This window comes from Saccoglossus kowalevskii, chromosome 17 (genome assembly GCF_978046115.1).
Source record: "Saccoglossus kowalevskii chromosome 17, keSacKowa6.1, whole genome shotgun sequence".
Lineage (NCBI taxonomy): Eukaryota > Metazoa > Hemichordata > Enteropneusta > Harrimaniidae > Saccoglossus > Saccoglossus kowalevskii.
The window spans coordinates 8,727,765-8,755,473 of NC_140657.1; the positions used below are offsets into that span (position 1 = coordinate 8,727,765).

General features: G+C 36.3%; 2 protein-coding genes across 2 annotated transcripts; one reads left to right on the forward strand and one right to left on the reverse strand.

The window, feature by feature from the left end:
* Positions 1–980: 980 nt before the first annotated feature.
* Positions 981–8,742, forward strand: LOC100371356 (NF-kappa-B inhibitor-like protein 1). The gene is made up of 4 exons (XM_085492193.1): positions 981–1,301; positions 3,068–3,201; positions 4,208–4,349; positions 6,799–8,742. Exons 1-4 carry the CDS (start codon positions 1,019–1,021, stop codon positions 7,341–7,343), a joined length of 1,104 nt encoding a protein of 367 aa, XP_085348319.1. The 5' UTR covers positions 981–1,018; the 3' UTR covers positions 7,344–8,742.
* An 8,117-nt stretch (positions 8,743–16,859) lies between these two features.
* LOC102809210 (FAD-dependent oxidoreductase domain-containing protein 2-like) lies at positions 16,860–26,868 on the reverse strand. The gene is made up of 7 exons (XM_085492042.1): positions 26,783–26,868; positions 21,506–22,174; positions 20,908–21,165; positions 20,319–20,561; positions 19,928–20,132; positions 19,340–19,568; positions 16,860–17,573 (listed from the first exon to the last, which is right to left on the reverse strand). Exons 1-7 carry the CDS (start codon positions 26,823–26,825, stop codon positions 17,400–17,402), a joined length of 1,821 nt encoding a protein of 606 aa, XP_085348168.1. The 5' UTR covers positions 26,826–26,868; the 3' UTR covers positions 16,860–17,399.
* Positions 26,869–27,709: the final 841 nt, after the last annotated feature.

Genomic DNA, 27,709 nt, shown 5'->3' on the forward strand with positions numbered 1-27,709 from the left:
ACCAACCCTAACCCTAACTTTAACCCTCTCTCCCAGCTTCCGAATTCAACTGTCTATGCTCCCTCTTTATAACTTTTGGTGTCCTTAGGAGGAGCATATGCAATTAAATTGGGGAATACTGGACTGGAGGGGAGCGGAGGGGAGGATGGGGTAGGGTTAAAGTTAGTAGTAGGGGTAGGTGGTACTCTTTAATTCCTTAAATTTCCTAGTGTTTGGAAATTAGTTGCGTCGTCATTGATTTTCACAATGAAGAAACAGAAATGATCACAAAAAATATGCACATTTTATTACAATATTAGTTATGTACCACCAGAATTTACGAAATTAAAAACATTAGAGTCTGTTGGAACACAGTCGAAGTCAAAATTCTCATCATTATCTCCACTGACGAAGGTGTTGGATTGTACGCAAACTCTTGATGAAAATCACTTTCCGCCATGATGCATTTGCAGATTTGACCTGCAGCAGCGTCCTTTGACCTAATTGGTCAAGCTGGTTATTAACCAATCAGAATGCTGTGTTGTACCAACACAATTCTTCGGAAATTTTCGAAGAATTTCAGGTAAAGCAATGCAGAGGTGAATTATCAATGTCGAAGTACGATCTGTTGGAATTGATTTCAGCGAATAAACGACATGATTTTTCAAAAAAAATAGTAACTAGCCATTTTTGAGAGGTAAACTGAATATGGCATGAAGTATTTACCGCATTTTTCTTGTATTAATAGGTCATTGTCAGAGCATAGTTTACGCACGGTTACCGTGGTCTACACATTCACAACATATTCACAGCGACCAATATCTACGCTGTATCATATAAATGTGTACGTGTGTCAGATTTTTAGATGGAAGCCTGATGATCCACCTTTTGAAATGAACACACATGTCACAAAAATACAAAACTGCACTTGACAATGTTCTTGACTCATCATAGCTGAGTTTTGGATATATCTGCTTCATCTCATTTATCTATATCCAAAGTTCAAGTAAAGAATTACCCCGTCTTACCATATAAGGAAATGTTAGTAGAAATGGAAAAGAGACATGGAAAAGTCATGCGTTATGTTAAACAAGGTGAAGTACAGAAATTAAAATCTTATTTAAAGAAACACCGGAATCTGGATGTGAATTCAATTCAGGATGAGAAGAAGAGGACACCTTTACACATAGCTTGCCTTCTCAGTGATGATTTGGTAGTTAGGTGTTTATTAAAATCAGGTGCTCGCTGTGATCTTCAGGATATCGATGGTAATACACCCTTGCATCTTGTCTTAAATGATGTGCTCTTAGGAAACAAATCTGGTGAGTAGTAGATGAATGCTGTGCATGTAACCATGGAAATATCTATTGTTAATAGCTTCAATTAAACCAGTATGTATTCAAGAGACTTTGGTAGTAAAATGGTCTTTATAGACAAGTTGTTTTTTACAATACAGTCTCTGTCATTGGTAAATGAAGTAAATTGAAATCTTGATATATGTCATTGAGTATTTCTTGTTTTCTGTTCTTATTTATCATGTTTACTAAAACCAAAAAAAATCCAGAAAGCATCTAGTATATAGAGGTTGGATTCATTTTTATGGATCGCCAACTAATACGTAGAACAAATTCTGTCTAAAAATTAATGAGATGCAACTAGAACACATTTATTTGAATTGATCAAATTTGAAGATATTAAAAATTATAAACAAAATGCAAATTATTATTTTTAATTAAAGCATACTACCTCTATGATAAACATAACTTAGTATTAAATACATGTTTTCTTAACTTAATGACAGCACACTATTTTAAATGATCTTAATTTCTGAATATTTTATGGTTTGAAATTAGTTATTATTGCTACTCCAGTGTTTTTTTTTGCATGTGACTGCTACTCAGATGTGACTCAGGAATGTTTAATCTGACAATTATAAATTTGAACTTGACCTTTATACTGCAAAGGACTGTCAATTACTCCACCAGCAGATGCATGATTCTCCCATTAGTTAAACCGTATCCAACTCACTATCCCACAGCAACTCCATGGTTTTTATCACAGTAAACCACACTGGTTTTGCCACAGTAAACCCACTGGTTTTGTCACAGTAAACCCACTGGTTTTACCACAGTAAACCCACTGGTTTTTCCACAGTAAACCCTCTGGTTTTGCCACAGTAAACCCACTGGTTTTGTCACAGTAAACCCACTGGTTTTGCCACAATAAACCCATTGGTTTTACCACAATAAACCCACTGGTTTTGCCACAGTAAACCCACTGGTTTTACCACAGTAAACCCACTGCTTCTGCCACAGTAAACCCTCTGGTTTTGCCACAGTAAACCCAGAGGGTTTTGCCACAGTAAACCCACTGGTTTTGCCACAGTAAACCCACTGGTTTTGCCACAGTAAACCCACTGGTTTTGCCACAGTAAACCCACTGGTTTTGCCACAGTAAACCCATTGATTGTACCACAGTAAACCTCTGGTTTTACCACAGTAAACCCACTGGTTTTGCCACAGTAAACCCACTGGTTTTGCCACAGTAAACCCACTGGTTTTGCCACAGTAAACCCACTGGTTTTGCCACAGTAAACCCACTGGTTTTGCCACAGTAAACTCATTGGTTTTACAACTGTAAACCTCTGGTTTTACCACAGTAAACTCATTGGTTTTACCACAGTAAACCTCTGATTTTACCACAGTAAACCTCTGGTTTTGCCACAGTAAACCCACTGGTTTTACCACAGTTAAGCCAGGGATTTTAGCTCAGTAAACCAACTTTTACCATGAACCATTCTGGTGCTACATATTCTGTACCAGTCAGTTTCAGAGTATCAGCAACATGAAATGGAAGTTGTTAGGTGGTACACCATACAAAAAAAAGTCAATTTATCTGAAAACTTCTAACGATCTATAAGAAAGTTTTGTTTAATGGAAAATTTGAAAAAATGAACACTGATCGATTGTATCTTGGTGAAATTTCAATACGATGTTGGACATTTCTAGTAAGACTCGCACATTTCTTCCCAGAGTCACATCACATCATTCTCCCTTTATTATCATTGTTAATATTTGTATAATTTCAGCTTACAGTGATATTGCTGAACCACTCATAAAGAGATGTCCCAAGTCACTTCGTATTAAAAACAACAAGAACGTTAAGCCCAGTAAGCTATTAAGAGATGTTGAACTCGTATTCCTAGAGAAAGAGAAAGAACAGGTTAGACAATAATCATTTGACCACTATTTTCTAATTTTCTGTTTTAATAAAAGGCATTGTCCATCAAATCTTAGATCATAAAAACATGTATGAACGAAAACTAACTTTCGCTCAGACTTACCTAGGAGTATTGTTTCAAAAAGGTCTGTAAATTAGAAACTGCTAGATTGCAATAATCAGAATATCTGAATATCGATGAAATGTGTAATTATTTGCAGTCATTCCATTTAGTATTCTCGCATAAATTCTATCAAGCATGTCAATGTTAACATTGATATTTATGACTTGTGTTGTAACAAGGATGAGAACAAAATCTTAATCAATTTATTTAAAAATTTATTCATAGAGGAGAGGCCAAAATACAATAAAGTAATTCTCAATCGACCCTCTGTAGAAACAAAATACACAATATACTGTAAAAGGGTTAGTTATTCACTGGGTTTTAATTTTGCTTATTTCGCTGACTGGAAAATTAGCCAAATTAAAACCCAGTGAATATGTGAAATTTAGCATAGAACACATTATCTAAGTGATAAAATCATGAATTTAACACCCACTGAATATGCCTGAAATGCTAAATCAGCGAAATTTAAACCCAGTGAAAATTAATAATTCTACAGTTCACACTACATGTATAGGCTTGAGCCATTTACAACAAATTGTTCACTAAGATTTGAGGGGATTGATTACCATAAAGCATTTGTATTATGAGTTTGCACTTTGTACTTCGGTATGTGTAATTTTGTAGGGTTTTTTACCCAATATTAAATGCAGATACACATTGGCAAAGAATAAATGACTGTTCCAGCCATTGTGGGCTTTGACAAATCGCTAAATTTAAAATAACACAGCTTTCTTAGATTTTGCCGAATACTCCATCACAGATCAAGTCAATTATCACATGAGATTGTTAGCATTCAGGGTAAATTACATATCAAGTGTCTATTAGTTGAAGAATTAGGCCACATTTGTTACAAGCAAACTTTCAAACTGTTTTTCATATTAGGAAAAACAGAGAAAGGCTGCAGAAGAAATCCAGGAACAGAAACAAAGGGAGCAACAAGCAGAGCAGGAATGGCACGAGAAACTGGTAGGTGAATGGCAAGATGAAACAAGCTATGAAGATTACACCCATCACTTTTCGGAAGGTAATTATTTCAAATCAGATAATTACATATAATATTACAGTTTGTTTGAGTTCTGTTCATGTGTATGTGTGTGTTTGTGAAAGGTGTCAACTGTGGACATTGTGTTTCATTTATACCAACCAACCGAGGACATATACATCAACCGAGGACCTTTTTCATAGTCCTTGGTTAACATAATTTATATTAATGGTTAATTTGATTATTAATGTTTTCTCGGGATATTTAACTTTTATATAATTAAACTCCAATTAAAACGCAACCCTATAGGAACGCATTTTAATCGAGTTCATATCGCAATTACATTAAAAGTTAATTCAACTATATTAAAGTTAATTCAACTATATTAAAAGTTAATCAAATGAAGTCCTTGGATCACACAAAATACGAGAATATGCGTGTATGCTGAGTGTTGTGACCACGTCAGCAAATGCCAAAATGTGTGTATGTGAATGGCGGGAATCTGCCGATATTCGGCATATGCAGGGAAATTTATCTTGATTTCAATAGAGAGCCAGGATCTGACATATGCCAAAATTGCCATGTCCTAACACTAAGCATGAGCTGAAATCACACTTTTGGTGGTGAACTTAAAAAACAAATATTAATTAATTCCATTTACATGGCAATGGAACAGTGAGTAGCTAGCTTGTAGAAAAAATGATACTATAAAACATGTTGAAAAAGTGGCATGCAATTTTAGCGAATTGTGGTAAAATGACGTAACTAATAGTGAAACGTTGACTTAGCGAATCTCTCTTGTCATTGTTGATTTCCTGTTTTCACAATACTTGTCTGTCACGTGCCAAAACAAATGTGCAGTTATCACCTCCATAAAAACAAAGAAAAACTGTCAAGTGAAATTAGGAATCTCCCCAGATTTCTATGTTCCGGATTACTGTATACAAATCCCCAAGCCTTGGCTATTTTGAATTTATAATAAAGACATTAGTGACATCTTGAATTGGCGAATCAGCGATCTTACTAAATTAGCTAAAAAGACATGCTCGCGAAAAAGACATGTTTTACAGTATACTTATCAGTATATTAAGAAAATATGACATGAAATGAAAATTATTGCATTTTGTAAAAAATTTATATAGGAATTCATGTTTTAAGCATTATTCCAAATTAATATGATAAATATAGTATTCCTAATAATTCATGACAACTATATTTCATATAACATGCTATATTTCTGAAATCAAGATACCATTTTTGTTCATGTTTTTGTCGCATACATCCAAGTTTGTTTGTAGTAATATCTTTTATGAATGTATTAAATACTGTTAGAGACAAGAACTATACAAAGCATAAATCCTGTACCTACTAAACTATGGTTTCATGCGATGTGTCATATGTGTAAAATTTACTGGTGTGTATTATTGTTTTAATTATATGTGCATATAATTGCATTGAATTATGCTGGCACTTATCAATGTCAATTATCCCTGTGTTACACAAATTGTGTAATTTTAAATTAGTTAAGAACCTGCACACACTGGTGAAAATACTATGAGGTTATTACGAGGATACCACAAAGTATGCATAAAGGCAGCACAGTGCAGCGGAGGTCGATGCAACGATGTACTGTCTGAGTGCATACTTTGTGGTATCCTCGTAACCTTATTATTCTACATCTTTTCCATCCAAGGATACATCATGGGAATGCCAAATCCAAAAAGTTTAGAATAGAATCAGCGAACCTCTTTGTGTGGAGTCCGGTCAAACCCTGGTGGCAGCCATGTTTGTTTTTATTATTAGAGGACGCTTGTGCGCGTAATCATTCCATATTAGGAATTTGCATTTCCTTATATGGTAGGACGAAAATACCCCATAAAATACCACACAATTAGGGCACGCTGCAACTTATGGTGTTACGTGGGTGGACCTTTTCATTTTGTGACAATATCTTCAATCCTCTATTTTTATGCAAATATTTTTGTTATTTTTTTGTTCATGTAAAATACAATTGTTTTGTTTTATGGGTGTGTGCTGCTTTATTTGGCTACAATAATTTTCTTGTAGCACAGCGGAGCTATTTCGATCGTCAGCTTAATATACTAGATTCATGCATTTGATATGAATTTGGATAAAAAATGGCTTAAATATCAGGAATAAATATCCCATTAAATTTGTACCTTGTAATATAATATTGCAAATTTGAGACATTTTATTAATAATTTTTATTAACACTAAACTGGCCTATTCACTCAATCACAAATGACGCTTCAGAATTTGAAATGAAAAAAACCAATCTAATTCAAAAAGACAACTGTAGATATTGAGATGCTCGTAGCATTGAACAAATAATGGCCTCCTCTCTTTTATGTTCCACAGCAGCGCTATAGCCATTACATTATAGAAATGAGTCTTTTATATTTCTACACAAATTGTTGGACTTTTTAATAACTTTGTGTATTATCAATCCTCTTATCTATTTACTACACAGACAATTACCATTATGACAATGCCGATTCGTATGATGACTGGGCTGACAAGATCAGCCATGAATTTTGGAGAAATAAGAACAAAAGAAAGCTGGATGAAGAAGAACACACAAGACGAAAAAAGAAACATGAAGAAAATAAACAGCGAGAGTTTCAAGAACAACTTGAAAGAGAACATGCAGAGTATGAAAGAAGATGTTCAAGACAAATTCAAGAACAAATGCATGAACGGAAGAGGAAATATATTGCAAATTGTTGTAGAGTCTTCCATGTGGATAATACAACAAAACTGAAATATGATGACATGCCATGGCCATGTGTGAAAGGTGACGTTAATGAAATGATTAAAGTTATTCTATGGGATGTTAATCAGGATGATAAGAAGGGTTATAGGAGATATATCAGAGTACAACAGACAACGTGGCATCCAGATAAGATTCAACAGAAGCTAGGACATAGACTGCATGACAGACATCAAGAAAGAATATTGAACAGAGTGACTGAGTTGTCACAAGCTTTGAATAAACTTCTTGATGACAGTGGTTAAATGAGCAACTTTTTTTGGGTCTTCAAACAAACTTTAGTTCATGTAAAATGCAATAAATTAATTGTCTGTCTGTTTAATATCTTTATTTCAATAGTTTTGGTGTTACTCAGCAATTATAATTGTCATGAATGTGTCCAGACAAACTATTTCGTGGATTATTTACCAACGTGTTGTGGTTTGAGTTAGGGCCATGCGACTAAAACTAAAATTAAAATTCAGCGCGCTACTTTTTAAAATGCGTTGCTTGAATAAAACTGACCAGACACATTCACATTACCAGACTATTGAACAACTAGGAAATGTGGAAAAACAGCTTCTTATCACAGGCATAAATGCGTAATTATTTTTTTTACAGAAAAAGTATTTTTTTACATTTGAATGATTAACGCATCGTAGAATGCAGATACGGGCATGAAAATCACACTTTTGAAAAGTTTGAAGTCTGGCGATTTCAAAAATATATACTTTCCTGGGTCTTTTTGTAGCCATTTAGCCACAATTAGAAGATGAAAACAAGTATGCAAATAAAAGTCTCGCTACCTTAATAGACCATTTTCCGTTCACTGCGAGAATCACGTGGTATGCGTGAAATCGAACGTAAAAACAGGACAAACAAAGGTCATAGCGTCGTAGTGGCGTCAAACATCGCGTGGGATTCGACAAACGCAAAAATATTTTGGGGGGCGTTTCCATGCTTGATAATGTGCTGTATACATTTGATGATAGACAATTTCGATTAAGTAAGGGTATTCGAAAGCAATATTCCCCTGTCAAAGATCGGCCGGTCGATGTGAGCTACGAAATAAAGAAATTCAAGTTCAAACTCAAATCGTTCCATTTTTGCGGCAGTCGTTTGACGCGCGTCTTTCATGCATCTCGCGAGATCTCACAGTTGAAAGGAAAACCACCTATTCGAATTTAGAGTTCACTCTGCAAATAGAAGTATTCTTTTTTTGCAGTCCCATGATATAATAACCTTATTTTAATAGATTAAATTATTCAACATGTGTATTTACCCAAACTGCACATACCATAGAGAGATGCTGTGTTTTTACAAGTTATACCAAAATCGAAAAGAAAAACGAAAACTATATTCCAAAACATACATCTTGTGTGGTTTCTGGTTACCACATGACCAAGCACACAGCAGAACATTTATGGGTGACTCACAATGTACAAATGAGTGTCACAAGGAAATATTACATAGACATAAATGCAAGGTTATACTTATACAAGCCATTAGGCTGATTGGCAATCGACTCCACTTTCAAAATTACCTAACTAGTAGTGCACATGTGACCATAGTTTGAACAGACACGATAATTGTATATAAAGTTATTAACACTGCTGTTTTAATCAATAAAGTCAAGTGTAAATAACGATTTAGGCAAACACTGAATGCGTGTCTTGTGTGTGTCAATTCAATAATAGACCACATAGGGGTCTGGTTTGTGTACATTACAATGAAACTTGGTACATAGATGTCATAGAATACAGCTCTTGTTTTGGGGTAATATCCATGCATATTAATAATCTAACTTGCATAATTAGTAAATGTTCTGCTTTTCCGTTGATATTTCAAGTACCAATAATTACATTTCAAAAGAACTTGGTACATGGATGCTCTAGGACAATACACATACCTGTTTAGTTTTGGCTTAAACCTGTACATACTAATTAACTAATAATTACCAATTTTTTTCAGAAACCAATTATTGCATTTCAATAAGACTGGCATTAGTTTTGGATTGAAATTCGAGCATACTAATTGCCGAATGACATTTGATTGAAATTTAGTTCATATATGTTCTGGGGTAATCCACAGACGTAATAATGAAAATCCCCCTAAATCAGATTTAAATTGAACTTGTGGTAGATGTGCTCTTGAATAAATAGACTGAAAATTACAGATGTAAGTATTATAAATTTCAATGGATCACATTGTTTTCACATTGTACATTTCAAATAGTAGACGAATATTATTTGCCAAGCTTCTTGTTTGGAAGGCTAATTAATTTTTAATATGTCTGCAATACTCCTAACACAGTTGTTTTAAGCTTTCTTTGGTTTGCTGTCGCCATGGCAATAGTGGACCAGGAATTTTTCAGATTTCACCACTTAACTAGAGTGAAGGTGTGACCTGCCTGCCTAGTTTGACCGAAATTGGCGCAGCCCAAAAAAAATCACTGACGAGTTATGTGAAGGCGACACACAAACACACGTGCATACATGCGTAAACACAGTATAAGGGCAATCCTAGTGGAGCGCATTATAGATGGTAACTGAAAATAAGTTACAAAAACTGCTCGATCTCGAAATAGAAACAGTTGGAGATGAACCAACACCGTGGGTATCACCAATTCAAGAAGTGCAAAAACCCAACAAACCAGATGTCAGAATCTGTGTAGATATGCGTGCAGCCAACAAAGCAATTCAGAGAGAGAGAGAGACATATAACCCCAACACTAGATGACATACTTACAGATCTGAATGGACCAACAGTATTTTCCAAACTCGACTTGAATGCTGGTTACCATCAAATCAAACTTGATTCAAAGTCTTGTATTTTAACCGTCTTCTCTTCTCATAACGGATTATTTCGCTACAAGCGTCTTAACTTTGGTGTGTGGGTGTGTGTTCAGCTGATGAATTGTTTCAAAACTACAGGGACGAGATGGCACATTAAATATAAGTGATGACATACTTATATTTGAACGACTAGGTGCCTGTTTACAATGCTTATGTGACACTCAACAAGGACAAATGCAGATTCAAAAAGAGTCAAGTAGAATTCTTCAGCTGTATGTTTAGTCACAATGGTGTCTCGTCTGATCCAAAGAAAGTAGCTGCAACGACGCTCCACCACCACAAAACGCTGCAGAGGTAAAGTCATTTCTTGGCATGGTTAACTATTGTGGGCGTTTCATTTCAGACCTAGCTAAATGTCCGAATCACTGCTAGAGCTAACCAAAGAATCATCAAAGTGGAAATGGAGTGAAAGGGAACAGAATGTTCTAGACAGAATAAAAGAGTTACCAATTCCACTGTAGCATATTTTGATCCAAACAAAAAACAGAAGTCCTTGTTGATGCGAGTCCAGTTGGACTAGGAACCGTATTGACACAGTGTGGTGACAATAATCAAGTCTCTATTGTTACACTCGCCAGCTGCTCTCTCACACCGGTAGAACAGAGATATTCATAGACTAGCTGTCACATGGGGTATATTACACTTTCATCTGTATATATACGAAAGTCAGTTTCAAGTTTTAACGACTGACCACAAACCACTTGTACCGTTATTCAACATCCCAACATCAAAAGCACCAACACGCATAGAAAGATGGTTACTTAAACTCCAAGAATATGACTATAAGGTACTTTACCAGCCTGGATAGCTGAATCCCGCTATAATCGATATAGTGCATGAATGCCATCAAGGGATTGTAAAGACCAAACAACTCATATGAGAAAAGGTCTGGTTTCCACAAATCGATGCAATGGTTGAACAAACAATCAACTTGTGTATTTATTGCAGGTCAAGCCACAACATTTGATAAGAGCCGCAAACGGCTGAAAATGTTCAAACTTGCAGATGGACCATTGCTAAAAGTTGGAGTAGATTTCGCTGATCTTGCAACTGAAGAAATCTTGCTTGTTGTTACTGATGACTATGGCCACTTCCTTGAAGTTCAACCTCAGCTCAAACAGTGATTCTGCGATTAGATCGCATACTCTCATTACTGGATACACTGCTAATTGTGCACACCTTTCAACGGAGCAGAGTCTGAATTCTTTGCTAATTATTTGGGATTCAAACATCTCAAAATAACTCCAAGATGGCCCAGAGCCAATGGTGAAGTCGAACGATTCATGAAGACTATGAAAAAATTCTACCGAACAACACACTGACGGTGGAACTATACTGATTCATGCTACGCCGCACCGCTAATGCTTGTGTAAACAAACATCCTATTGCAATTGGGGATACCATATTAGCCAGACGTGAAGAGTACATTCTGAAACAATTTTTGCCATATGACACAAAACCATATACAGTCTCTGCTAAGAAAGGCAGCATGAGTACTACAACAAGAAGTGACCATAAGATTAATCAAAACTACTACAAGATGGTTAACGTGATGCAGGAGTGGTAGGTGTGGTCGCAGCATCATTAGTAGTGTCCCCGTCATCAGCTGGAATATCATTTTCGTCCTCATCAATTTGTGTTGGAGGTTGGCATTTGAGGGTCTTGGAGAATGATGAGTGCATCACTTAGCATAGGGAACTGGATGCTGAATATCCATTCAGAGGTTGAATGTACTAGAAACTTCTCCTCTCAAAGTTTGAACTTTTAATAGTTTAATGTTATTTGTTGTGTATTCATTGTGTTTACTCATATTTTACTCGAACTTACTAATTCACATTATTGAATAATTGCTGTGCAGTTAAGTAATTGCAATGCTGGGAACTTACTCATAGATGCCATTTCACAACAACTTATAATGCCTGATATACCAATATACTCGTTTTATTCAAGGTGGAAACGGATGCAACGTTTATATACTCAGCATGGTGCCATGATGCCATAGCGTCCTCTATAGTTCAAATGTACTTGCATTATAATCTTATGTATCCGGATCATAGGTCAGAAAAAGTAGTTAATCGGTAATCCATGGTGTTTGGTTGCATTCCTTTCATACTCAAATCTTTCACCGTCACCAATAATTATATGCACATTTGTCATGCACAAAAATACATATGCATATGTAAAATCAAAGTTCTTTAAAAAATAATACAATTCATTACAATAAACCCCCAGAACTGGGATATCTGGTGGATTTCTGAGTGTGTGTAATATCTTCCGTCTTTCAACGATTCACCGTCATGTCACATAGACATAGGCTGGCGGTGATACAGTTCGCATGGCTGTCCCCCAACGTAATAGTGTTTCGTCGATGCCTTCAGATCAGCACACAGATGCACGGCAAGCACAGAATATGCACATGAACAATTATGGCTTTTAGCAACGTATATACGTATGGCGACTTAAATCAGGTCGTGAACCTGGCATGTCACCTTTCAAAGGTTTCATATAGTTTGCAAGTATAATTCTCACATTATTACATTGTTTTGGTCATTCTAGCATCTAGCTACAATAGGCTTGACAATGACTGTAGCTTTGTCCATCTAGATATTTCCAGTTTCAAGATATAGTTTTGAATAATACAGTAACTGAACAGTGCCCCCCGTGACTACACGTCGTAAAGTCTATGTCGGGTATACGAAAATATTTCTTGACAATGTATAATTTGTATTGGAAAAACTAGACTAGACTTGACTGAGAAACTGGAACTTCACTGCTGGGACTACATATTTATTCAATGGTGAGAATTGTTTCCGTCTCATTTGTTCCCACCACTTTATTGAACATTCTCATTCTAAGTGAAAATGAAGGGCGTAATAAATTCTCATCATTATTGTTGATAATATATACAAGCAATGGTGTCAGTTTCTCACTTCAGTCTCACACTCATTAACTTTTTGCAGATTGTATGTGTTTGTGCATCTATATTTTCCTTTTTCATTTGCACGACACATTCATCGTATTTCATAGTGGGCAACATCTAAACACCAACACTGCCCAGATTTTTAGTATTATTTCTGCAGATGATTCAGTCTTTTATGAAAGACCTTATTCAAGCGCTCATACCAAGCTTAGAATTGTAATCCTATATGGGAAACCTATTTAGGGCTATAGATCTGAAGTCGCATAAACAACCCAAACGAGCTTTATGATGGGAAACTACATTGTCTATTTGAGGCATGTTTGTTTGTTTGCCATGTTGAGTATGAACACAAGATGCAAGTAGTTCTACTCTGTCCAGATAGGCTCTGGATTCCGACAGGGTTTCTTATCTCTGGTTATCCCTGGGGTGATATATCAAGTGAAATGCATGACCTCAACAATCTTGACAACTCTTTGGCTTTCAACAACATGTATTATAAGCTGGTTATTAAATAATAACACAAAACATTTATCTACCGCAAGGAGTTAATCACGACCTTGAATCATTCAACCATCACTACATCTAAGATTTGACAAGGTCCTTCTAGATCACCCCAGGTAGTATGTGTTTCGAATTTTTAGTTTTACTGATAGAATACAGTTCCTGCTATTGGACACGTGATTCAAACCCAGCAGGCATGGTACTTAGCTTAATTGTGCAACTTTACAAAACTGTCTTTCTTCTAGGTGGATGAAATAAATAAAACTTGATAAAGATATTGTTATGTCATGCATAACAGAGTGCCAGACCAGGGCTAAGAAGGGGTTACCTGATTTTGCAGAGTCAAGCGGGTGCAACAATTGCATAATATAATAGGTGGTTAAGGCACGTAATTCAGGTCCATTGAACACCGTGACAGGACCCATCTGTAAATACAGACATGGTCCAGGACATCACGACAGGCTTAAATAAGTGGCAACCTTCACTACATCTAAGTTTAGACCCAGTAAAATAATAACATGGACTCATTAGATCACCCAAGGTAATAAGTGGCTCAAAATTGTGGTACAAAATGTCATAGCAAATTATTGAAATTTGAACTATGAATAACTTTGCACAATACTGGTCCAACTGTCGTGTCTTTAGAATTGCCTAATTATAATCAAGCTAATTACATCATGAGTAAACTTAAAGCCCAACCAAAGATCAATTTTAGGGCCAAATATATACAAATTGAAATTTGACCCCAAAAAGTGTCGGAACTTTAAGCCGCCTAACATCACAGTGGCCTATTTAAAATTCCTTAAACATTTGAATAATTTAACATAAAAACTATGTTCAGCAAAGTTGGGAGAGTCTTCTTTCACTGACACGTGGTCTAACATTTGACGCAAATATTGACCTTTACGTTGTTTCGCTCTGATGCATTTGGACCTACCATAAGGAGGGAATTTCATAGATGCCACAAAACGTATTGCGAAAACTAGTCGCAATAGTGTTGTTATTACAGTCAACATAGTCGCATGCTGCCTGGAAAGATCTAGAATAATTTAATATTCGCTCAAACATCAGATATAGTGACGGTTGACACTTATTTGAGTACTATCAGGTTTATGCAGGTGAATTATCTCATGGTATGCTATAGAATCGTAATTTAATCTTACAAACCTTACCCTGGATCACGTGCTGTGACCACCTATTATTTGTATTGTATGAGACCCTGTCAAATGGAGCTGAGCTAACTCTATAATGTCTAAGCAACAAATGTTTGTATTATTGCACAATTGAGCCAAGTACTTTACATGCTGAGTTTAAATCCCGTGTGAAATACCAGACCCCATTGTGACCCCCTATCAGTATTCCGTCCAACACCAGACCCCATTTTGACCCCCTAGCTGTATTCAGTCGAATATTATACACCATTGTGACCCCTAGCAGCATTAGATCCAATACCAGACCCCATTTTGACCCCTAACATTATTCGGTAATAAGCTTCCTGCTGACGCATATATTACGTTGTCCCGGGGTGTTTTCTTTGTTGCTGATCTGCACGGTTGTGTGGTTCGAAATAAAACACTTTGTTTATTAGCTAGAACACCGTCCCTCAACACGTTGAGGGACGGTGGGTAGAACAAGTGTTTTGAGTCTGTACAGCGAGTTCATCGCTGGGTCAACAGGAAATATGGTTATTCAGACCGACTGCCACCTTGCACCTCTCTGCCAATGGGAAGTCTGTCTGTGTCATATGGTTAGGTTATTCAATTTTTAATTAACCGGGCAGGGTTCAAATTGACGAGTAAACACACAGTTATCTCTAATTAAACATATTTATATGTGTGTGGTTTATGACGTACAGTTTTATCATTAAATTAAGCCCTAAATCACACACAAAAGCGACAATTCACACTACAACATATACAACAACTGATAAATGATTCGGAAGAGCAGAACAAACCAGTATACAAAGTACACGGTCAACTATGTATAAAGAAATTGAAGTGATGCCAGGTGATTCGTCCATGCGTTGCACTCATCATATATCATTCTGGGTCAGTCTCTAATGGTTTTGCTATGAAACCTGAGTCAAATTCAAGACAGACCTACAATGAAAACATATCCTTTATGTTCAGCTGGATATATCATCGGAATATTATCGCTAAATTTAAGATTTTTGGTGGAAAAACATTATTAATATATTTGCCTTCTTTGTACTGTTTTTTCTTAACTAATTCTTTGAAAGTTCAGCTTTATACGATAAATAAAGAAATTATGTTATTTCTTTATTATGTTATATTATATTATTATGTTATAAATTATGTTATTATCCAAACTCGCTGTCATATTTTGACAGTAAATATTGTGTAATTTACATGAAAGTTCAATACATTTTCACAAAGATATTCAGACTAAGCAAATGTGCGATGATATAGAAATGACATGAAATGAAATTACGTACGCTTTAGTTTAATTCCTTATTTTAAAATATTGAATGTGTAATTTTTAACAATAACAATAACGTAATTATTATATTGGATTGTAAAATACATACTTGCAAAACAATAATACGTAGCTTTGTTGTCAGTGGAGTACAACCAATTTAATATTCTGGTGCTTTTTGAGATTGGATTCCAGAATATTACTAGACCTAATCAAAAAAGGGAATTAGTTGTTCATTTAGAGGGTAAGTGACAAAGAAAACTGCACTCTCAAAGGCGTTTCCATTGAAAATGTATGTCTTTGACCTACTGATGACAAACTTGATTTAATGGCGAGACCCGTTTCTAGCATGGCAATGCAGAGTTGTGATACATAACTGTGAAATTACGTTCTTGATGAGAGGTGAGATAATGATGATAACACGAGTCTTGCAAGATGGTTGCTGTGGGTTTATGAACAAGTATCTCAGTCTACTGACTCACAAATTCCATGCGATTATGAACTAATTATGCATATTAAGGGCGGCAATCCACACATGTTGGTTGTTTTTTTCTTGTTCAACACAAAGGTTTGATAATGTCGGTTTCGGAAGACCATAAACACATATAACCAGAGTGTTGATCTTTTGTGTCTATATTTTGGCAACTCATTAGCGTTTGCCCAACTGTCCTTTTATATGTATGAGAAGGAAACACTGACGTCTTAATGCTCAACGTGAAACTGGTCGAAAACGAGAATCGTAGATTCTCTATAAACTACAAAAAACGCCACACACGCATTCTTAGTTAGAAATTACTGTTTATTACTGGAGTAGGTCTTCTTCTGGCTATACCACTGAATCAAAAATGTCAACTGATAAAAAATAACATACGATTGTTATTAGCTGATGGCGTACTCTTTGACACGTAAGTCAAGACAATTCCGTACACCGTGAAAATGACCAACAGTTGGCCGTGAAAACAGAAAGTCAGAAATAATTCAACTTGCAAACTAAGTGAAACGGTTCCGATACACAATTAACAAAAAAATATCAAAATATAGAATAGCATGTCATTAAAAAAAACGTTTTTAACCAATTTACATACTCACTCTCACTCACTCGCTCACTCACTCTCACCCACACTAGGATACACAATGGCCTGGTATGCTCCCAGACTGTATGCACTATATGCCACGTGTAATGCGAGTTAATTATAAATCACTTATTATTATTATTATTATTATAATAAATGACTCAAGAATTGCATGCTTACTACACAGCGTGACAATTTAACAATGATTTAACAGGACACGTAATCATTTGAATGCACAATAATGTCAACCTATGTTGTGACTATTAATTAAATATGAAATATGCAGAAAAATGTTAAATGTACTGATATATCCAAGCAAATCACATGGCGAAAAAGAAACACTGTTCATACACGTATTGCTACCTTACCGTTTTGGTTAAAAATGTTATACATGTAATTTATATATTTCGAGAGTAATTGAGAATATAAGTGTCCTATATTATTCTTATTATATATTGTTATACAAATTGTGGTTATTATTCACTCCAGTACCATGTTTATCTCAGGAGAAGGCATGGTTTGATATGCAGTCGTAATTTATCTTATCATGGGTTTCACGGAGTCGATACTGTATGGAATACATGACTTGTATTTACTCATGTCTGGTAAATTCTTCAATTCTTCTTCAGTGAAAGGAGTCACTTTTTCGTCATAGGCTTCTTTCGAACCAAAATATTCGTCGTTGTAGTGTACCCCAGGTTCCAGGTCCAGCTGTGAAAAGAATGAATACACATGTACAATGAAATCTACATCTTGGGTATGGTGTCATGAATTTGTTTTCGCGTATCTGTTGACCGACTTAATTAGCTGATTATTAGCTGAATTGCTGTGTTATGTCTGTCATCGTTCAGGCCTATTTGAAGTTTTGGACGGAACTTGGCTCAGTGATTTGGAACTAATTACGAGATAATCGTCGCCATTCTGACAGTTTATATTCATAGTTATTAATGTAGTGAACGATTAATCAAAAGATATGACATATTCAGTACTTAGTGTGATTGGCTTTATGATTGAAGGTTACGCCCTAGAGTCTTTTACTGTTTTGTAATTGGTTAGAGTTTTGAAAATGAATGAATAAAGAGAGTTTGAGTTGGTCTTGGGGAGCACAGCACGATAGACGCAGTAGAGAGAGAGTGCAGTCCTGGGCAGTCGAGAGTCCAGTCCAGGGGCGAGCCTTGAGGCAGTCCAGTCTTGGGCGAGTCTTGGTTCAGCCTTGTGAGAGTCTTGGGGACTTTTCCCCAGGGCGCTGTGTCTTATAGAGTGCTCCAAAAGATCGACTAAGACGAGAGTTGAAACGTATTTCGTTGTGTGTGTCTTATTTGACTGTAAAGTTAAAGTGACTTTCCCAATCCCGTACCTCAAGGGGACGAGATAGAGAGACGAGACGAGTTTCCCCCCTGACAAGTGTGGAGAACCCAGAGAGAAGAGAATTTCCCCCTGATAATGGCATAGATGGTAATGAGGAATACGCCCGTTTGCTTGTTTTGGGTGTTTTCAAAAGAAATTTATCAGGTGTTGTGAGGGGATCCGGAACACCACGATAGAGTCTTTCCGTTTTTGACATTGTAAAATACTTACGTTTTTAAGAAGAAAAATGCAGTATTGTTACTAAGTAAAATCATATTTATTATAATTGTTCATACATGAGATGAACACACTACATAGTTTGTAATCTACTTTTAGTCATAACTCAAACCAAATAAATAAAATGTGACCATACATCGACCAGGTGAAAATCCGCGTCACTACTCGACGTGATTCAGCATCTAAAAAGGTCGTTAATTCCCGTAGACGTACAGGAACAAAATATCTCATTTACCCTTTTGTCATTTTTACTAGATAGCCAGTTTCACCCCAAAAATATAAATTTACAAAATTGTAAGTAATATATTATATTGGATGTAACAATCCGTTCAGGGACAATCCGCCTTAGTTTCCTAAGATCGTTAGGGCGCGGTCATACGCGGCGTTGATGATAAAATAATGTCCGTTCACAGTCTGCACAGTGCTATTTTCATGTTGATAGGTAGAAGTTCGTTAATAAAAAACAAATAAATCGTTTTGAAAATTTGTCCTGGGAAATGTTGGTCAAACTGATCATCATTTTCTGCCCATGTTTCAATAACAATTTTTAAAATTTAAAGAACTAATTTTGTTATTCAAACCTTGAACATTCCAAGTTTGAAAACTTACTATGTTTGGGCCAAGGCCACACCCCTAGTTTGTTATGTTTGTCCTGGCGTTTTCTTTTGTGCGTTTCTGTAGCCGTGTTCTAAAAGATAAACGATTACACACCAAAAACATGTGTCAGGGTAAACGACACTATTTTTTCTATACTTTAAAAATAAAAGATAAATTTGATTAGTTACATGGTTGTCGGTTCTTCGTTTTTGATGGTCTCGTTTTAATCCAGAAGTATTTCTGTCTTACTTTTTTTTTATTTATTGTCATAACATTGGTTGGCTGTGAATACTTACGCATTTGTTGATGAAATTTTTCATTCTATGTTGTGATGCTAGGGGGTTTTGGTCAAGAAACACGGGAGTATCAAATCTCAACACCAACGACTCTGGTAGCTTCACTTCATCCACGCGCTCGCCATCTCTGTAGTATGTAATTATTGGGTGCAGAAATGCCTGACATTCACCGGCAGCTAGATCGGGAATATGTGCAAAGTCCAGTGCGTATTTGCCGTCTTCTCCAAAACTAGTAAGAGAACAGTAGATACGTATTATAACCAGTGTAATATTGAGACATAGAAATCAAGTGACGTTTACAGGGGAATTGTCTGTGGTATACTGTGAAAGAATTAAAACGATGACCTTATCTTAATTTCTATCACGAAATTTGAGTAAATCGCAAAAAATGACTAAACGGCTTCCGGTAAAAGTTAAACTCCCATCAAAATACATAACAATAACACTGATGCTGTATGCATTGTCATTTGCTCAATAATATCGCAATGCCTACCACGTGGCATTCAAAACACAATACTGAATGCTCTCACCAAAGGTTTTCTCTATGTCTCTCTATGAACTTGAAGTGCGTATTGAAATTTCACTTACTCATGGAATCCGTATGCTAGTACAATCATAAACATGTGCTTGTATTTTGCAAATCTCCCACTTTCAAATGCATATGTCTTCATAAAATTCTCGTAATACTCTGCTTTAACTTCTCCCCTTGTCTCTTCATTGAAATCGGGAATGGCCAACACGTGACACAGAACGTTATTCATTTGATATATACTATCACAGATGCTCACACGACCTAAAAAATGAAAGTTTGCCAATAACATGTGATAAAGTCATTCGTTCCGTCTCCTTTCTACTTAGATAATAATAAACGAAGTCACAGCTGTAATAGTTTTAATCCACAGTACTCTTTGTATAACGTTAAGTTCAAGTATTACGTAACAACGAAATTATATAAACATGCCCAAATGATTATAATTACCAACAATCTTGTCAGCAAGGGCGTCAACTGTGATAGGAAGCAGATCACGTGGGTACGGGATTCCCTGGTAACGTTCTTGACATAGGTGAAACAATGTACGTGTGTTGTATCGGAACCCATGAATGAACCCGGATGCAGCCTTTCTGTCAATACACTGCATTGCTGTGCCCATATAATACAAATTTGGGACACTGGATTCCCATGTATTGGATAAATCTGGAAACTTGCCACCCTGCTTGGTTGCTGCTCGAGAAAAAAGCGAAAAGAAAAGAATGTATGAAACATTCTGTTTTCCGTAATATGTTACGCTAAATAGCTAAATTACAGCACGATTTTAATTTTGGGTCATTTGCCCGAAGCATAATTTAAATAAAATGCAAAACGACCAAAAAAGCAGAAAAAATATATTAATGTTTTGAGCAACGATTAGGAGATGTCGGCGGAGCTAGCTGAAGTAAACTCATTATCATATAAATGTACACACAGGCATTATGTATAGACTATTATGTCAAATTGCGAAATCCAATGAATATATAATCTGGCGAGATGCGTTATAAATTCAAAATACCACAATAAACCATATTTTTACCTGGTTTGCAGTTATCATCAAATATCGACAGATCAATATAATTGAAACCAGTACAACAAATCACGTGATCGTATGCAGGAATTCGCATCTTGAAATGTCCCTGCTTATGTCGCCAATGTGGAACGATGTCATTGAAAACACAAAGGTATTTGCCCTCCGGAGTTTTCTCTATAGATATCAAGTTATTGGCTTGATAGATGTGTAAAGACTTCAGCTGGTACATGTCAAGTATTGTGTTGTTAACTGCTCGAAGATCACCTGACAAAGAATGTTGTGATAATAATTATGGCTCTACAATGTTAAATATTGAAATAAATATTCGATTACATCATTAAAAAATATTAGCGTGAAAGAAAATCCACATATGGGAATAATAATAAAAGCATTTTTAAAAACATATGGAACAAGTGTATCGCTGATTGAAAGTTGCGATTCAGTACAGCACCATGTATTGCATCTTGAGTAACCATATATGGAATATTGAGTTAGTGTGCTACTATATATGGAACGACAGATTTAGAAATGAATGAATGAATGAATTAGAATTGATGATTCTATCATCATCAATCAAGTTGAAATCATACATGCGTACACTTACCTACAAAATGAGTATCCCAGGCGTGCTTCAACTTCCGGTCTCCAAATATATGAACTACGCTAGCTGACCCAGCAAGATGGTTGGCAACTTCAAAGGCACTATTACCATTGCCAAGAATAAACACGGATTTCCCGTCGTATTTATCTTGATCGGTGCTGTGTGTAGAGTACGTCTCGAAGTGTTCTTTACCGACTATGTGATCAGGGATGCGTTCATCACGTGCACCTGTAGCCATCAGAAGAACTTTGCATCGGTACTCGCCTTTGGATGTACGTAGGGAGAAATTGCCACCATCTTCCATTTTCTTTATCTTCTCCACTTGAGTGTTGTAGGAGATATTCAAGTTAAGCTTGGTGGCGTAATCATTCATGTAGCGAACTAAATCATCGGCATTTGGGAACAGCTCTTTAGAGTATTTAGTGAAGCGGAGTTCGGGATCATCGCTTAGCAACGAATTCCAGTCGTGTCGCATGTTGTACTCTTCTTCTGGAAATGGGTTGAATCTTTTATTTAGCGATATCAGAGTGCGGTGAACGGGGTGCTTAGCGAAAAACGAACCTGGTATGTCTTTTCCCTCCAGAATAATGTAATTTTGCTTGTTTTTCATCAAAAAGTAACCCATTTGAAGTCCAGCTGGACCCGCACCAACAACGATGTAGTCGAATGGACCTGAGAGAAAAGATTGTTAACAATAGTATTAAGCTCTGTATGTGAAAATATGAATTGATATGTGTCGAAATGTATGTAGTTTGATATATGAATTGCAGAGCATCGGTATATGACCACGCCAACGCCTTTATAACATTTCATTATTGAGATAATCCCCTACCACCATGATAGTATTTATACTATTTTAACACTTAATCTGCAAAATCACTAAGCAGACACGTACAATAGATGATGGGGTTTGTGACAATTATATACTTGCGAAAGGGGGCGAACTGATGACGGGATGTTCAAGACCAGATACAGGTTATTGGAAAAAATATATCACATGACACGGAAAACAACCATCGGTTTATTAGCAATGCATTAGCGGCGGCACGGCGGAGGCCGCCTTATTTAAAAAACCCTTGTATGTCAGCAAAATTTGCCTCTCAAAATGCAGGAAATAGCTTTTTAGAGGGTCTAGACATTAAAATTCAGCAGATCTGCCCCCCCCCTATGCAAAATTTCGTGCCACCACCTTTGCAATGGTATGTCGGATGTGTTTAAAGCGGGGTAGTCGTCACCTGCGCATGCCTCAGACGGCCATAGCGCGTCATTGTTTTCAAACAAGCGTCTACCCGTGAGCCTTTGCGCGAGTGACGACCCACCCGCTTTAAAAGCCCCTGTTGAAATACTAGTACAATGTTTTAATTTTGTCTGTGCTCCTCTTATATAAAGGATGTTTCGCTTCATGCGACGTGTAACGTACACTCTGGGTATTTATCTAATGTTATGTATTTGAGAAAATAGGTATATCGATGAGAATTGTTGTAAAAGAAGAAAGGCCAAGAAACAAATTGGTTCGTTGAGGGCGTATTTTGAGGTCGTAAAACAACACAATTCAAAAACCATTGCAGAGGCGTCTATAACAGCTGGTAAATATTTCACTTCCACCAAAAACAAAACGGTCATGTTTTGTGTGATTTAAAGAAGTACAGTTCAAAAGTAAAGATCACATTTCCACTGGCAATTATAAAGAAATATAAATTAAGTCAGCAATCAGTGAGATACTAATATATAATAACTACATGTATGTAACATTGGACTCTTAACTCAAGTTCAAATTTATTTCGGATATTGCGGTGATACTGGGACTGCCTGCGTATAAAGTAAACAAACTTGGCTTGCATAAATAGGGCAATTTATTGTCACAAATTTGACAATCTAGTATTAATCAGTGGTCATTAGTGTTGGCTCAAATCTGGATGTGTACTTAAAGACATCGGCTACAACCAGAGTTACACGCCAAGCGATACACTCATCAACTATACAGAGAGACGCACTCGGAGTTGCGCACCTCCCATAATGCACCCTCCTATTCCTCTTTAAATAAAACGCATCACCGGTATGCATATTCGTTGGTCACGTGATATCACACGAACAATTCAATTGGCCGATACTTTCAAACCAAAGCTATCGGGTGTGGCTGGAAATGTTTCCCACGCTTCGAATAACCCACGCTCATTAAAAATCATAAACACAATATTATGAAAACTGAACAAAAGGTGTGAACACACGAAGACAATGGTATTCCCAGGAGACAGTTAGCACATAAGAACACCATCTCATTACGGTAACACACAATAGTCTGGCGATCTTAGCACGCAGTAACACTCGCCCACTGTGTTATTCAAACAAACAATATGGTGTAGTAAGGGTCACATGTAATGAATCTCATTTAAATAATCGTCATCAAATCGCCTTCATTAATGGCGTGTATTCAGAACCAATTACAATTGAAACAAAGGTCTCCCATATTTTAATTCTTGGATATATTCTGTTTCTTCTTTCCGTAAATGACCTGCCCGGATGTTTAAGTCAATGCGCCTCTAATTACACTATACTATATGTTAATGCTAATCCGTTAATGTGATATCTAACAAGTTACAGGGTGTTTTTTTTCTTTTCGAAATGAGACATTGTTATATGCAAATAAACCGAGTCTTCATATTGGTAAGACCAGATGTATTCATACATTCAAATAATAATTCTGAACTAACCAATGGAATGTAAATCGGTTAGAATATCGCGGAGTTATTCATATTAACAATAAAATAACAAAAATTAATAGAGGTTTGGGATGCCTCAAAAGGTTGGCCACGTTGATACTCTTCACAAACCCTGGCAGCTTTATGTGCCAGGCAAGTTCTAGCCTCGTCGATTTTATCGTTTGCTTGTGAAACTACTCCAAGATAAAAGAACGTATTAACACAAGTTAAATGGGAATAAAATTGTTGTCTTTCATTTATATACCCCTTTTCTGAAAATCATAATTGTTTTCTTGGTTGGCTTCACCTGGAGATTTTATTATGCTTTTATTCCTGCGATTGGTTTATTGAAGGTTAAGTTGAATTTTTTTATGAAGTTCAGCTAGATGGAAAAGCAGAAACAACAGAACATAGCAAGTAAGTCATTAATGAGTAAGAACTTATGAAAAATAATTTTATACATGAAACCAGATGTAAACACTGTACATACAAATTGCTTGTTTTCATTATTACAACACCCATGCCCATGTTTTAATTTCAGTGACCCTACGCATTGACAAAAGGTCGAATGCCACGCTCCTTTGCCTCTCGATGAATCCTGTTGACATTATCTAAACCATAGCAGGTTTTATTTTCCCGTAAATTTTCTCCTCGCCTGGTACATAATAAAAAACAAGGCCCTTCAGGTAATTTTTGAGAGGGTGCTTCACTAAACACGTACCCCATAAACAACTCTTTTTTTTTTTTTTGGAGCAAAGTACTCGGACCCCGGACATTTTATTTTGAGAAGTACTATGGGTTGTTATTCAAAACAAACACAGCCTTCTAATTTACGTCTCACTTCATATTTTGCAGCTCATTTTTTCTTAACCGATTAATTTCATTTCATGGTGTATTTTGGTCAGTGGTTGGCACGTCCCAAATTTGCAAAGTGGGAATGCAAATTTAACGCCACGAATCTTCTTTTCTAAATATGCCCTGACTTTGATGCTGCAATTTTTCAGTAGCAATTTAAGCAGTTTCAATATTTCGTGAAACATCTTATTGGAAGGCTATTTTTTATGTCAATGTAGCATTGCAAGAAGAAACTAATTATAGTATAAATATGTATATATTCCAGCCACCACGGTGATTTGTACATTTCTTATTGGTGGGATACTGTAGCTTCACCAACACAGGACAACATACATCTAGATGTCATAGAAAACTTCATGAATCAATATATATTCTCCTAAGTTCCCCGCCAAGGACGTAATTTCGGCTTGTGTCAAGATTTCAGACAGCCGATCGCGTCCCGACTCTCTCTATACACCCTACCTATAAAACGCGCCCTCTAGCTACAAAGCGTTTCTGTGACGTAAATGCGTGGCATAAAAAACGCTTCAAATCGTCGATAGCGTTTCGATCTGGCGTTTAATATCAACGAAGAATAAGGCTTTGAAAGACTTTACTATATTTTAGATGGTGAAAGACTACACAAGCAAACACAGTGAACGATGTAAACGATGTTGCAATATTTGTCCATCCTATCATTGATAACCGTATCCATTTACTACGTTTACATTACGGAATCTCGGCACGTGCCGAAATTTGTAATCCTTCGTGTTTGCAAGGGGATTACAGCAGTTGCGTTTTACGACTTTTGCCAAAATCACGCCATTATTCGTCGAACTTTTATTTGACCCAAACATGGCAAACGATACGCATTCGATGATAATAATAATTGCCTTATTGAAATTATATTCAATCGCTGTTCTGATATTTATTATTTGTTATTGTGTACATGAATCGCAAAGACAATTTTGAAAAACAGTTATTTTTTTACTTCGATTTAGCATTGCAATAAGAAACCGGTTTATAACTTGTCTTGACTGAAAATTATTGAATATCTGGAAAGTTCGTAGCCAATACTGATTTGTGTCCGTTACAGTCTGAGTTCGAGTTCGGATATTTTTGGATACAATTGAGAAAGTTTGTAGCGTTCATTTACGCGGCAGACAACAACATTACTGATCATTTTTATTTAAATCTGTTAATTTTTCATCGTTCTCGTCTTCCTTTTTGTCATATAAATATGTCTAAATCAACAGAAAGCATTTGATTCCCAGGGTGTGTACTTTGTACGTGTGTAGTTTGAAATCTAAGGTTAAAGGTGAATACACGTGTAATAAACCTACTCTCATTGTATGCATCGCATCCAGGGACCAATATCGGACACGACACAACAACCGCCCTTCAACATATAGCAATCCTAGTGCTAGGTACTTTCGATACACAAAACAGACTTGTTGAGCCCGTGATAGAGCATTTTTTCAAAGGAAATCGTTATTCGCTGAACAGGTCACTGCGTGCGCGAGAGAAAGCCCATGTGGGACATTATGCATAGGAACGGCGTAGAAGCTCGGATCTACGGACATGTTAAATTGCGGCCACTTTCGGTAATGATTTCAAACTTTTATATACACAGCTTAGTCTGGTCTCAGTTCCGACCCAGACACGTTATATATAGTCGCTTGAATGTAGGCATGTGTTATACTTCAGCTATTGTTCATTCATAGTAATGAAATGATGGTACACTCACCAATTATGTCTTCATTTTGCGTGGAATTCATCGTGGACGCCATGACTTCTTGAGTCGTGATTGCTTTAGTGGTTCACAAGGCAAAGTCAGTTCACCAAAGTCATCGCGTCCTTATACATATTAAATTGTATGCTTATAACAATTCCTATTGGACGACGACAAATTGTTCATTTGAAAGTATAATCGCAAAGGTCATAATGTGTATCGCAATGACACAGACTACTCGTGTGTACTAAACAAAACCCTTTAACTCAAAGTTCTGGGTCGACCTAAAGTAGTCGATATTTAGTTTTTGTTTTGTTTTATTATCATCGTCGCCTGTAAAAAGAAAAACATGTTTGTATTCAGTTACAACCCAAAATAGTTCTCCGTTTTTATCTGAATTTGAAGTCGCAGTCCAGCACTGGGTCATGTTTTCAATATTTTAACTGGAATACATTTAGTTAATTTCTACTAAGCTCCAGTGAACAGTACGAAATACTACACACTCGATCTGCCATCCCAAATGAGAATTACTCAATATTCAATGAGTTTCTTTGTCCGATGGTCCTTTCGAACACATACGTGGTTTATTTACCTAATATCGAAAAAAGAAAACAATTATGCAAATCCACAAATCGCAAATAGGAGTTACATCTATTAGAGCCCTAATATTTCAGTGATTATGTTTACATTGTAAGACCTATTTAACCGACGGTTGGTTGGTTGTTACATGGTAGTTGAACACTCTTTCCTGCATGTGTCGTTAACTAAATGTGTACCAAACCGACCGATTACTCTTGAACTCTGGGAACACTGACTGAGATAAAACAGTGCGATGACCACAAAGTGTTGGATTCTGTTTCTGTTTTTGTTATATTATATGAGCATGACCTTCAAGTATTTCATAAACTCCACAAAACTAGACTTGACCGCCAAGCGGAATTT